Genomic DNA, 14,333 nt, shown 5'->3' with positions numbered 1-14,333 from the left:
CGCCAACGCGCAAATATTGTGCCTAAAAAATGAGGGCTCTGCGCCAACGTGGCCCCAAAAATTGCCCCCTAAAAATCTGGATACATAAAGAAAAAAAAACAAATTTATTTCAATTAAAAAAAACTCAGAATTTTCAGCACTACAAGTGAAAGCTTGTAGTGCTGTTCAAGTAGCAAGTTCAAACTGAGGTCAGCACCGAATATCACTTAGTCAGTGCCGAAAAAGACTGTTGTCAGTGCAACAAACTCTGATATCGGTCTTGATCAGTGTCAGCTCAGTGTTCATGAGGACTAATCTCAGAGCAACCACTGATCAGACTATGATCAGTCTTCGTGAGCACTGAGCTGACACAGGTAATACCGATAACAGTGGTTTTTTTCACTGACCTCAGTCTTTTTCGGCACTGACTTAAATGTTATTTGGTGCTGACCTCAGTGTCAGATCTGTTCCAAAGTAGCGTGCCACTGTCATTTTTACAAAATTGCAGATTCATCTTTGACGGCGAGAGTAAAGGCAACACCTGATAGCGGCAGGTTCTCCTCTCTCGTCGGTTGGCGCGTGGCCATCTGGCAGCCCCGCACCGGTGCGCGATAGTACCCTCACCAGTCACCAGAAAATCCAATCAGCCGGAGTGTTCCATCATCGGCGCCTCATAGACGAATCTGGTGCCCCCACAACCATGCGTCCTTTCCACATTTTCTTCTTGGTGAGTTTCGTTCCTTTGTTTTCCTTCCTTTTCCTTTTTCTTTCGTGGTAGGGTTCTCGCGTGTGCCTTGCGTTGTCGTGTCCGTGACCGGCTGAACTTTATCTGGAGCGGCAATGCTCTTAATCCGGAGACCTTATTCTCTGCAGTAAATCGTCTGTTTTTGTAATGTTCCAAAATCTCCTCCAAAAAAATTGGATTTCTTCGTTGATCTGACTAGAATTTGCCCTTTCTTCTTTTCATACAAAAAAGGTAAACGAGATTGGACTATATTCCTGATTTTGTAGTCAACCAAAAATGCGGTTGGATCGATGGCGTAGTCGAATATTTTTTTGGGATAGGGGGGAGATTGCAATCATGCACTCCAAGAAAATGGATAGCTCCAAAGCTGTCAATATCCCTAAAAATCGGGAGAGGTGATCTATCGGGAATATTTAGGCTGTACTTTCGACATCAGTGGATAGAACTGATTTTTCGGTTACATCGTCCATTTTTGCTTGCTAAGAATAAGGTCGCAATTAGACATCATTCATTTTCCAATTTAAATAATGCGTGTGACCTAGAGCAAATTCTCCCCTCGGTGATAAAAAATAAAAGAATTTATAAATAAATTGAAAAAGAAAAGTGTTGGTAGATCCAGCAACACTTGGCTGTTAGAGATAGGGTGCAATAAATTCTGTAAAAATTGACTATGGCTTATGAAATTTCTTTATTACTTTAACTAGTTCTTCCCTTTTGTCAGAATTATTGAAATCTTATTTTAAAAGACATCTAAAATGAAGAAAATTTATCGGAAAAATCCTCTACCGTTAAATTGTGCAATATTTATCATTATATTGCGCTTTGCATATGAAAAAGTTTTTTACAGAATATGGTAATTTTCTGAGTGCAACACTTTCATTCCATTTTTGTTTTGGGTCATAAAATTGCAGTATCTAAATGTAACAATTTTAGGCAAAGTCTTATTATTATTTAAAATGTTGATCCTCCTGTATTTCTGAGGATCAGTTTTGGTCTCAATTTCATAAAAAGCTTTCCATTTTAGAGAATTACTTTAAATTCATTCAATTTCCTACAATCTCTTATTAAAAAAAAAAAAAAAAGTTGCTTAAAGCTGTTACATGCGTTTTTCGGTAATTTTGGATGATCGAATTGAAAAGTAAACATCGACCAGTGGTAATTCTTGGGACTCAGATGTGTTTGCCCCTTCATTTAAATCGATGATTGACATTATCAATTAACAGACAGCGGATTTTGTGGCGAGACGTGATTGATCGATTATCGATATTAATCCACTTGAAGCTACGGCAAAGAATCAATTATATGAACAAAGCGCTAACCTGCTAAAAACACGTAGCGTAGCCAGAAACTTTCCATGAAGTCAGGAAGGGATCTGTGGTTAATCATTTCTCATGGGGTGTCCAAAGGTAAAAATTCTGAATTCACAAAAAATGACGTCTCGGAAGAAAATTTTCCCGATAATCGGAGGACTCAACCCCCTCCCCCTCCCCCGCTACGCCTTGGGCCAAAAAACTTGGTTCCCCTCAATTAAACTCGATTATCCATCCACTCGACGTAGATGTTTTTGCCGGATCTTACAGGACACATTCACTTCATCAACTCTGCCGTGCTAAGAAAAAACGCCGTATAAACATTCCAGAGTTGCCAAAGCTATCCGGAAAAACATGTGGTTTTAAGGAGAGTTATGCTTATTTTTCCTTGAAATTTACATACATTTTAGATTGAATTGCGGGCAAAATTGTCGGACAAACTTAAAGAAAAATGTTAACAATTTTTTTGGTAAATTTGTTATTAATGAGAGGAAATATGGCAACGTCTGAAGGCTCATACAGCGTTCTTCCTTAGTGTGACAGAACTGAGCCTGGATCCTGATAAATTTGGCATCAACGGGAAGCGTTCCTTTCACCGCTCAGTCTGAGCAAACAGATTAAAATCCTGAGCAATGCAATAATTTTATTCACCCCGTGTCGGGCCTTGTCGCTGAATCGAAGGAAAATCGTCCGAAGTTTCGAAAGTTCACGGGGGGAATCGGGGTGAATTCGGGCGCGATCTGACATCGACCGTCGCTGACACAATTCCAGCTGGCATTGTTTCCTTAATCTCTCTCTTCATTTGTGCTCCGTCGGAGCCGCGTATGTTTAAAAAACCCCGGTGTCTCCCCTCGTTCTACCCTCTCTCCTGTTGCAGTTATCCCGCTTTTCTTCTTTTTCTTTTTATGCGCGGAAAAAACAGAGAGCTCCAGTTTGACTTTTGATGAATGGGCTTCAGCGATGCGCATGATGGGTGCAGAAAAAATATTCCTCCGGCTTTCCAAAGAGTCCTGCGGGCTGGTTATTGAAATTGATAGACAAACCGATAGACAAAGAAGACATAGGCAGTATGGAACGATCCCATTGGTTGGGATGTTTGGCTCTTGTAGACTAGGGGAGAAAATGATGAACTAACTATAGGGTCTCTCGTGGGTTGCCGTTAGTGCCCATACCTCCTTTGTCCGTTGCAACCATCTTCTTTATCTATAGCATAGCTTTGTCTATCAATTTCAATAATCGGCTCGCTGCAAATAAATGCATTCGAATTTCTCTCATTTTCAGAGATCCGGTAATTTTATTAATACATTTAATACATTTTTATTTATTTCATTTTGTAATAAATATTAGTATTTATATTAAAGTGTGATATGTTCGCTCAGGCTTGCGTGTGCTACGAAGCCGCATCCACACATGCTGCGACACACTTTTCCAAGGAGACGTCAGGAATTGGAGCGACCGAACCAAGAAGCTTCTTCCACAATTTCCATATCAACTACCCTTATCTATGGAACACTTGGAGTCTGTTGCCAAACCGACCAAGAGGCCAGAATGAAGATCTCTCGAGCAGTCAGACCAACGTCAACAATCTCGGTGCAGCCAGTAACGGACACTTGGGAATCGGGTACGTTTCACGTCACGTATAGGACCCGCCCAAGTAATACGTAAGCTGCTCAAGGGAGGCGAAATGGTCTAAGCTAAGGGTGCTTACAAGGGGTGCAGTCTTAAGTAATTACCCCGTACTTTGAAAAAGTATATATTGACGGTGTAGGTCGGCAATCACATAACTCAGTTTGCGACATCGTAGACTTCCTGTCATACTTTATTTGTTAAACGGAAAACTGCTCAACGAAAATTCTTTAAAACTTCAGTGATTTCTCTTCTCTGTGCGAGGAAAATTCTGAATAAACTTTAAGGAATGATGTCAATTTGTTCTCCTTTATAAAAATAACATAGAGACGGAGATTTTCAGACACCGCAAACGCGGTATGTGATTGCCGACTTACGCCGTCAATATATTTTTCGTTAAAAAGAATTTTAACGAAATTCACGTCGGAATTCTCTTTCTAGTTTCGCTGAAGAAGGAACAATTAACGCCGCTCTGCAACTAAGTACTTATTCGTAAATGGACGTATTTCTATCAAACGGAACTATGTGCATTAAGACAAGAGCCCTGAGACCCATAAGAATACACGCATAACAGGGCTCACGTCATAATGCACTAGCTCCGTTTGACAGAAATGCGTCTAAGTATTCTATTGAAACACTCTGTTTACACGCAAAAATTTTTCTTTGAACATTTTTTACTTATTTCTCGCTTTTTTTCCAGGCTAACCATAGATTACGGTAAACGCACAGAGGCCGGTCTAAGCCAAGCCGCCACGGACACGACCCAAGAAACAATCAACGACACCGACGCTCCCATCTCCGTGACAGAAACAGGCGCGGGCGCGGGCTTAGAAGCGCCTTCAAAAACCAGAGCTACCACCACCGAGACACCGAGCAACTTCAACAAAGATGCAACTAACCCGCAGCCCATCATCATCCTCGACGCTGCCACATTTCTGGCGCTGAACCGCGATCAGATCCAAGCCCCTCAACCAACAGTGAACCTTCATCAAACCGGGTACAGCATTTTTTATTTCGTCCATTAAATACAAAATTCGGATGGAAGGAAAAGTTAAAAAAAACTAAGATAACTAACGGTAAAATTGTCCAAAAAGATTCCATAATTTGATTGTCTAAGTCATACTGCTTATCTAAAGATTCAAACGTTAAATAAACCACACTGGAAAAAAAAACACACATTGGATCTAGAGTCCAGACTCTTGAAAACGTTGACAGGAAAAAGGACTCTTGCTGCTATCAGATTTAAGCTTAAATCAAGAATCGAGCCTCTTAATTTGAACGGATTTCCTTTTGATTTAAGCTTAAATCTGATTGAATCAAGAGTCCTTTTTCTTGTCAACATTTTCAAGAGTCTGGACTCTAGATCCAATGTGGTTTTTTTTCTAGTGCATTATATAAACAATAAATACTAAAATTAATAAAATAACTAAGAACGAGAAATCATAAAAAATGGGGTTTTCTACATCAACCAATTTAAATTTAATCGGATAGATTTACTTAAAAAAGATATAGAATTAATTCATGGTTTGAGGATTGCTTGATTTCCTCCATTTCTTGAATTTATAATTAAATGAGTAGTAATTAAAAATCTTTGATATTTTGGTTTAAAGGTTTTGGTTAGGTTAATGATTTTAATTTCAGTTTTATCAGTCTACTTTTATTCGCAGATTTATATATTTTTTTTTGTTATAATAAAAAATATATTTTATTTGTTAGCAGCGTCGCCGCTAGCGAGAAAATCGAACACACCGAATACCCGGATCCGCAATTGTTGTCGCTTCCCAGTTCCCCATTTGTCTCCGAGTCGCGCGTCAATTTCTCGTCAGGGAACCTCGTTTTCCAGGTCGAGACCAAGAACTACTCCTCCGATCTAGGCCTGAGGACCGAATCGATTGCTAAACACCCCGAGAACACAGCTAATTTCGACATCATCGCAGCGCCCTCCAACGTGGCGGCGAATTACACCCCCTCGGAGAACACCTCAAATATAAACGCGGTAAAAAGCGAGGTCTTAGTTTCAGAGAATGACGTCACAGTATCCTCATCAACCACCATAACCCCCGCGCTTAAAGATGACGTCGCCAAGGAGTCAGAGACCACCAGCAAAAACGAGACCGGAGTGGAGAAAGATCTTTCAGCTGGACCCGAAGAAGGGAAGAAGAAGCCGTCTGTATTGCCTACATCGTCAACTATATCCCCGATTCCGACGTCCAAGACGTCGGGGCCACCGCTTCTGATCCGGGCGCACTACTACCCGGTCTCCGGCAACTTCTGGTACCCGCACAACGGCCCGTACCACTCCTACACAACGGAGTACGCGCCGCCGCCGCAAGTGTACCAGGAGCCCCAGGCGTACCAGAGCCCGCAGGTCTTCTTCACGAACGGCTACTCGGCGACGTCGCAGTACGACCGACCGGCGGAGCTCTACGGGAGGCCGCAGAAGCCGATCTTCACGCCGGCCGCGGCAGCGCCGGCGGACGGCTACGGCGAAGCCTCCTTCTACAACTACAAGCCGGCGACGAAGCCGGTGTACCTGACCAAGGGCACGACCCCGTACCGGGGGGTGACCATCTACCTCGAGTCGGAGCCGGAACCGACGACCCCGGTCCCGTCGACCGTGTTCTCGGCCAGCGAGGTGACGACCGAGAAGCCGAGCATCAACTCCTGGTTCCGGCCCCCGCAGTTCATCAGCAATATCATCAGCGTCCTCCACAAGGATAACGTCGGGAAACCCAGGGATAAGGTCAAGCCTACGCCTACGCCGAAGCCTCCCAGTCGAGCGTTTCATTGAACGATTTTCAGTCTAAATAGACCTAGGGTAGAGTCCCTTTATACTGAGAGTCAGGACAATGTGAATCCATTTCTGATTGGTTCCCGTATTTTAGGCCTTCACAGTGTCGCAAACGGGAATAAAGATTGCAATTTTACCGATTGCAAAGATTATAATCTGGAATGGACCAGGGAATTACGGGTTCGGCAAGGAACAAACGGAATGAGAGAGGGAACGGAGAAAGGAATTTGAGGATGGGCCAATCAAATATGACAAAAAAACGTTCAATTTCTGTGATCTTTTTTCCCGTTTGTGACTCCATGAGGGGGTGTTGTCTTGACTCTCAGTATAAAGGGACTCTAACCTAGGGTGCCTATCAGTGGAGTACCTTTATAGGGAGAGTATGGACAACTCGAAAATTTGGAGGTTAGGTTTGATGATCAGGTCATGTGGCTCTTGGGGCCCAAAAGGGGAGCCAACCTATAGACTCGAAGTATCCAGTGGTACAAATTCTCACATTTCGACTATTTACACTTATCAAAAATTATAAAAGCACGTATAAAACTTTGATTCCGCTTACATTTTCTCAGGTTCAAAGTTTTAATCCTCAAAGACGCTTGTTTGTAATGTGCTGTCGGCCTTATTGAGTAACCCTCCAAATGCATGAGTTGGCAGCGGCACTTTTCTAGTGATTTTCATTTTTCACGTTGTCGCCCTTTTGGGCCATAAGAGCTACATAAATCGAGTTGTCCATACTTTCCCTATAAAGATACTCTACCTATCAGTATAGCTTGATAGTTCAAGCTTAGGAAGAACGCCGCATAAGCCATCAGCGGGCCGATTATTGAAACTGATAGACAAAGCTATAGATAAAAAAGATAAAAGGGATATTGAAGGATCCTATGGTTGAAGCATGTGGTAGCAACGGACGAAGGAGGTAGGTAATAGACTAGCTAACGGCAACCCACTAGAGACCCTGTAGTTAGTTCATCAACTCAAAACTCAAAACTCAAAACGTAACTCAAAATGTAAACCAAGAAGTTAAAAATTGCATACTGTGTTATTTCAAGAGGAGTGATAAAAATAATTTTCTCCTAGACCTCACATGTAAATTTTATAATTTTTTATGGAGCATTACAATGATAGTAGTATCGACCACGTTTAATCGTTATGACTTAGGGAAAATACCGCGTTCTGCGCACAAAAATAGCAAGTCTGGACTTGTGTTAAAGACAGTGTAAGCATGCTTAGACGCGAATTCACTCAGGCCTTTTATCTACTCAGGAGGTAATCGACAATCTAAGTCACTATCAACTATGATAAGTTATGTACAATTTGCAACATATGTCTGTTAATATGTTTAAAGGTAAGCACAAATAAATTTTTTAACGTTCTTAAAAAGTCGTCTTATTATTACTTGATGCATATTGGCAAGTGTATTTGAATAATTTCTTCCTAAAATCGGACTAATTTCGGACTAGCTTACGACTCGTTCAAGAATATTCACGGTATAAATTTCAAAGTAATGTTTTGATCACTTGATTTAAAACAAATGAATGTAAACGGAAATTTTTAAATGTTGCAATAGAAATACGCATTTTTCGACTTTAACAATCAATACATTAGAAATTCAAATGATCGATTCTTTATGAACTGACTAAATATTCTCGACGTCATCGAAGAACTGATGAGTTCAGTTCGATGCTCTCAAAAATTCTCAAATACTGAGTCCAGTGCTTGATTAGTGAACTGTTAATGAGAAATTAATCACTACTCTATCGTTCATCGTCTTCGCCTATCGGCAAGCCAACTTTGTTACGACCCCCTATTCGTGAGTCCACGTCCTTGACACAGGTAAGTTTTTTTCGCTATTCCTGTAGATTGTAACTCTATAAAAAAGTGAATATTCATTTTTCTTGCATTTTTTCTCGCAGCTTTATTCATCAAGATGATCATCATGTTTTTAAAAGTTGCTTAATTTTTCCAAAATGTAGGTTCACGCAAAAAATTCGCATTTAACTTTATTATTGTGAGTATTGCTTGAAAGAAAAATTTAAGTATTTGAATTGTTAGGTGATAATCAAGGTTAAAAACGTTAAAATTCATACAGAACTTAACTTCCAAAAATGGGAAATATTGGAAGGTGATCACATATTTACAATGAATCCACATATAAAGATTTTTTTAGGCCGGATTTATACGTAAATTTTAAATACATTAAATTTTTATTCGAAGAGGCCCTCCATGCGATTTTTAGAAAATAATCTCTGAAAAAAGCTCTAAGTGTGTCAGAGTATACTTCTCGGAAAATTCTTGCGAAACAAACTTTAAATATCTCATAGGTGCTGTAGGGGGGGGGGGGGGGGGGGGGGTCACACGAATGAGACGCCATCCCCCCCTTGCTAAGCCCTGCGTAAGAATAAACAACATACGGCTAAAAATTTGTGACGTCACAAATCTATACCAATATCAGTAAGAGTAAGAAAGTTTTTAATCATATCTGCCTTCTTGTCACAATATGTTTCAAAAAAGGGATAGAGCGGGCGGCATGGGACAATTATGTACGAATAATTTCATTCATTTCAACTACTGTCAAAACAGGGACAAGAATTTTTATCCTCAAAGACACTCCCCCACCTCCACGATCATCATCAGTGCATAACAGTGATTGCGTAAATGATCGATTATCGATATTTTTCCATATGAAGCTGCACTAAAGAATCGATTATTTGCGAACACCTTGATAATCGATCCTTTTCTATGGATTCAGATAGATAGATAAATCAATCGATAAATCGCAAAGCATGCCACGCCGCTGGTGCATAAGTGGTAGATATTTGAATATTTATACAAATACGATAAATCAAAAGTGAAAGCACGGCTGATTCGCATGCGAGAGTTGCGGTAACCAGTCATGAAAAGTCGAGATAAAAATTGAGACGGGCATGTATTGTACTCATGCAATTTGGATGATGCGTCCTCGTTGAATCCTGAATTAAGTAGAATAGTAATGGCAAAAACAACGCGATGCGGGCGGGCGAAAGTGGGAAATGCGCAGGAGCGCATTGCGAGAGGACGTCTTCCGCCCGAAAATCGGATTTCGAGGAGACAGTTTCCAAAATTTCAGTCTTATCAGAATTCACTGATTTAAGGGAACGTTTCAGAGGACTAGAAATGGGAGAAATACAAAAACAAAAAAATGTGGACCTCATTGCATAGAACGACCTATAAGATTGTTCGAGAATGCAGCCTACCTTAACACATGATTCAAGGGGAGGGGGAACACCGCATCAAATGAATGAATGAGTGAAATGTTTTCCAAAGGATCGGCTGAGAGACAAAAGTTTTTACCTCCGGTTTCAGGGTATGGAACTGAGAAATTCTTAAGGAATGGATTTTTGGACGCTCGTGACAAGTTATGTGTGCAGTGTGACTTCTTTGGTTTCAACTCCAAATGGATGTCATGTTCAACCTTCATCTGCAATCAAACATGTTGATAACCAGGTATGTATATGTATCATCATTTATTATGAACAAGAAATACTTTCGTCACGATGAGCAGGAGAAACCAATCACTTTTCGTTCAAAATAACAACATGGGTGGGTATCGATACACCAGAAAAATAGTTTTAATAGATAGGTATTGAAAGTTCCGCAGTTCGCATACATGAAAGACTTGGGTAACAATTTTCAGTTTTTAAACGAGGTATCAGCCATTATTAATTGTTTATGTGTGGATTTTCCCATTCGACCACGAATTCCAACTAATTTACCAACTAATTCCACTAATTTACCCACACCTAACTCTCCTCAATCGAGTTTCTCGGTCGTATGGAAAAGCTCATTCATAAAAAATTAATAATGGCTGATACCTCGATTAAAATCTATATTCTTTAAAATGATAGCCAAAATCAAACTTTTGATTTTCCAGATCAGTTGACACCGGTGTACCGACTTTTGAGATTGTGCTTCATTGCTGTTGAATATACCCACCTCCCGCCGTTTTTGTTAAAATTTGTAAGGACCGTCACAGTTACTACAGTCACACCGCATAGGATGTTTTGCGTGTAAAAAGGAGGATGGGAAAGTGCCAGATAAAAAAAGGCACCGGTATTAAAGTTTTAAGCCTGATACTACACTGGACACTGGACTAGGAAAACAAACCATCCATCCAAAATGATCAAGTTGAATTTTTAGCTTTTGCAAGGTCGAATTGAACAGTTTTCTTAGAATTGTCCATGAGCGTTTCATGGCGACCAGTGACCGCACTGTGTCTGGCGCAATGCGTGAAGTATTCCTGCACTCTCGTAGGCGCTAATATGCTTTCCGCGCCGACTAGCGACGCGACGGCACTGCGTAAGGCGCAATGCGAGAAGTATTCCTGCACTCTTGTAGGCGCCATCGCATCATGATGGAATACCGAGCGTTCTGTCCGGTCCGAATTTTTATTTCTCACGTATGAATAATATTGCGACGTTAATTTTGCAGGTGCAGATCGTTCCGTTCGTGCAAGAGACGGGCTCCTACCTCCCGCTGGCCATTCAAATCTGCTCGAACGTGGTCGATCAGACGCTCAACTCGCAAATGAAACAGATAGTCTACGACTCGTTCGTATCGAAAGAGCTGAGCTCCGCGCCACCGACCACTCTTGTCGACGACGCGCGCGCAGAACCGGACACGGGAGCACCCGCCACCGTTTCAACTCATCCCAAAACGAACAGTTCCGTCGCGGCGCCCGGTTCCCCACAGCCGAGGTCCCTTTCGACCCCAGTTGAAAAGGAAGCCTCGCAGCCGGGGCTTGTTTCAGATGCTACTGAAGCTCCGGAGTTCCAAGTTGAAACCGAGACCTCACAGCCGGCTTCTTGTACGGATCTAGTGGAAACAGAGCCCCCGCAGGTGAGAGCCTTTTCCGACTCTGACGAAACAGAGACTCCCCAGGCGAGACCCTTCTCGACTCCGGTCGAATCCGATACGCCGCAACCGAGACCTCTCTCGGCTCCAGTCGAAACCAAAGCCCCGCAGCCGAGACCTCTCTCGACTCCAGTCGAAACCAAAGCCCCGCAGTTGAGACCCTTTCCGATCCCAGTCGAATCCGATGCGCCGCAACCGAGACCTCTCTCGACTCCGGTCGAAACCAAAGCCCCGCAGCCGAGACCTCTCTCGACTCCAGTCGAAACCAAAGCCCCAGCAGCCTCTCTCGACTCCAGTCGAAACCAAAGCCCGCAGCCGAGACCTCTCTCGACTCCAGTCGAAACCAAAGCCCCGCAGCCGAGACCTCTCTCGACTCCAGTCGAAACCAAAGCCCCGCAGCCGAGACCTCTCTCGACTCCAGTCGAAACCAAAGCCCAGCCGAGACCTCTCTCGACTCCAGTCGAAACCAAAGCCCCTCTCTCGACTCCAGTCGAAACCAAAGCCCTCTCAGCCGAGACCTCTCTCGACTCCAGTCGAAACCGAAGCCCCGCAGCCGAGACCCTTTTCGATCCCAGTCGAATCCGATTTGCCGCAGCCGAGACCTCTCTCTTCTTCAGTCGAAACCAAAGACCCGCAGTCGAGACCCTTTCCAATTCCAGTCGAATCCGATATGCCGCAACCGAGACCCTTCTCTCCCCCTGTCGAATCCGATACGCCGCAACCGAGACCTCCTTTCTCGACTCCACTCGAAACCAAAGCCCCGCAGCTGAGGAACATTCCGACTCCACTCGGAACAAAAACCCCGCAGCCGAGACCTTTTTCTCCGCCAGGCGCGATGGAGACACTACAGCCGAGACCAGTCGAGACCGAGATCCTACAGTCCGGGACCTCTTCAACCTCGGTCGAAAGCGAGGCCTCTACGGAGTCGGGAAACTTCGAGCTGCTGCGGGCCAAGTACGAGTCCCAGTTGAAACGGATCATGGTGTCGGAGCTGTTCGACGCCGAGAGAGCGCCGGTGGAGGAGGGACTTCTTTTTAAAAGCGACTCGGGAGCGGGGATCGTGTCCAACGAGCTGGACTCTCTACCGGGCTCGAAGGAGGACCCCAACTACTGGCAGCCAGATGTCGATAGGCTTTTGGATTCCATCAAAGTCGCCGAGATGTTCCGGCAAATCTCGCCGGAGCTGCTGTGGCTCGGGGAGTTGAGGGATCATCTCATAAGTGAGGCCATCCACAAAAGACTCAGGAACACTTCCGTAAGTACCGACCCTCATGGCTGGATGCTGCCATGCTAAGGAAGAACGCCGTGTGAACATTCAAGAGTTGCCAAAATTACCTGAATGAAAATGAATTTTTTAGGAAAGTCATGTTTATTTTTTCGTGAAATTTTCAGGTATTTTAGATTAGATTGCGTATAAAATTGTCTGAAAAACTGAAAGAAAAATATTCACAATTTTTCCAGTGAGCTCGTTCTTTGTTGAAGGAAATATGACAACGTCTGTAGGTTCATTTGGCGTTTTTCCTTGGCAAGGTAGAATGGGTCAGTTGTATTCTATCAGAGAAGATTTGGCTACCTTTATTTCGTATGCGGCGTTTTCCTCAACATGGAAGAGTACAGCATTAACTGTTAAAGGAGAAGTCTCCATTGGGGTCTCTTATGCCTTAAAATTGGTCAAAAATTTTAATTGCTCAAAAAGAAGTTTTCACAGGGCAAATAGGGCAAATTACTTATTACTTTTCGTATTACTTTTAATCACTTCGAAAGCGTGAGACATTTTTGGAGTAATTTTGCATTTAAAGGGTAAAATCGGTGTTTTAGTTGAGTCTCCTCATGTTTTTGCTCGAATAGCTAAATTTTGAAGCATTTTCTGCGCGATTTTACTCAGAGCGGAAAGCTGCCTGTTGATAATTCTGATGAGTTTTGCATTTACGTGTTCACAGGGATTATCGAGCGATGTAATTCAGTTTTTGTACCAAGTCGATAACGTCAACGCCAGGGATCAAACTTTAATCATCCTCAGGAAAATCCTGCAGACCGGAGATATCACCGAGCAGAAAACGGTGGAACTCGCCCAGAGGATACTCGGCCTGCTCGACTCCCCGCGCAGTAGATTGTCGCAAATAATCGCACGCTGCACCTCCATCCGTTACTCATAGGATTCCTTTAGTGGACATTAGGATTTTTGTAATTTTTAAAGAAATGAAATATTGGTTAAAAATGTGTTTGCAGGTTTCTTCTTAATGCAGGTACATCTTTTAGAGATCTTTCAATAAAAAAACAATTCAATGATCCTTTCAGAAGTTGTAGACGGTTGAAAGTTTTTGAACGCCCCCTCCTGCTCTTCTATGGGAGGCCTACGCCAAAAATTCCTCAAGATTTGAACACCTCATATGCACATGTCAGAGATCACCCACTGTATACTTTGACTGAGCTATCAACAAACCTACCTCCCCCAGCATAAAAGCCTTCCGACTCTTACTCCTATTATTGAACCAATTTAACCGACATCAAATCAAATACATCAGATCGAAAGTTTCCTTAATTTCACGTATTTTGCTTTAAACAGGAAGCTAAGCAGCACTGAACCTATAAATTTTGCGAGTGCATTCCTCATGATGTAGAGTCAATCCTTGAGAAGTTCATGTGAAGGCGTTAAACAGTTGCTTTATCGGTAAAAAAAATGGTGCGTGTAATCGCAGTTCCATCGCATTAATTTGTAAAATTAATTTAATATTTTCGTTGCACTGTGCTCCAGTCGGGTCGACAAACGGAGGGGGGAGGTAGGAGGTGTCTTGGGCGGGGATTTGAGGAGAGGAATATTGAATAAAGAATTCGCTCTATTTCAAGTGCTACCATTTTTGCAATGCAAAGACCGCCGAAGATGTTTTTACGAATTTGCCTACTTTTCTTACCTACCGTTTAAGTCTCCAAACGCATCCGTAGCTCCTTTGCCGGGAGCCATGAGGGCGTATCTTAATTTCCACGTGACGCA

General features: G+C 42.7%; 2 protein-coding genes across 3 annotated transcripts in view; both read left to right on the top strand.

Annotated features, from left to right (window-relative positions):
* LOC109043588 (uncharacterized) overlaps nt 1-7,816 on the top strand; it is an 85,153-nt gene extending 77,337 nt beyond the window's left edge. The window contains exons 3-6 of one of the 2 annotated variants that reach the window (XM_072296965.1): nt 488-706; nt 3,414-3,655; nt 4,361-4,657; nt 5,380-7,816. In XM_072296965.1, the coding sequence (XP_072153066.1) occupies nt 680-706; nt 3,414-3,655; nt 4,361-4,657; nt 5,380-6,451 (1,638 nt within the window). In that variant the 5' untranslated portion in view covers nt 488-679 and the 3' untranslated portion in view covers nt 6,452-7,816. Of the gene's footprint in view, nt 1-487; nt 707-3,413; nt 3,656-4,360; nt 4,658-5,376 lie in introns of both variants that reach the window. The other variant, XM_072296964.1, reaches the window with a different exon arrangement.
* Nucleotides 7,817-11,868: 4,052 nt separating this feature from the next.
* LOC109043540 (uncharacterized) lies at nt 11,869-13,599 on the top strand. The gene is made up of 2 exons (XM_019060749.2): nt 11,869-12,596; nt 13,282-13,599. The coding sequence occupies exons 1-2, from the start codon at nt 12,012-12,014 to the stop codon at nt 13,495-13,497; spliced, it is 801 nt and encodes a 266-aa protein (XP_018916294.2). The 5' UTR covers nt 11,869-12,011; the 3' UTR covers nt 13,498-13,599.
* The last annotated feature ends 734 nt before the right edge of the window (nt 13,600-14,333 follow it).

The sequence above is a fragment of the Bemisia tabaci genome, chromosome 2 (genome assembly GCF_918797505.1).
Source record: "Bemisia tabaci chromosome 2, PGI_BMITA_v3".
NCBI lineage: Eukaryota > Metazoa > Arthropoda > Insecta > Hemiptera > Aleyrodidae > Bemisia > Bemisia tabaci.
This window is presented reverse-complemented; position numbering and strand designations above follow the sequence as displayed.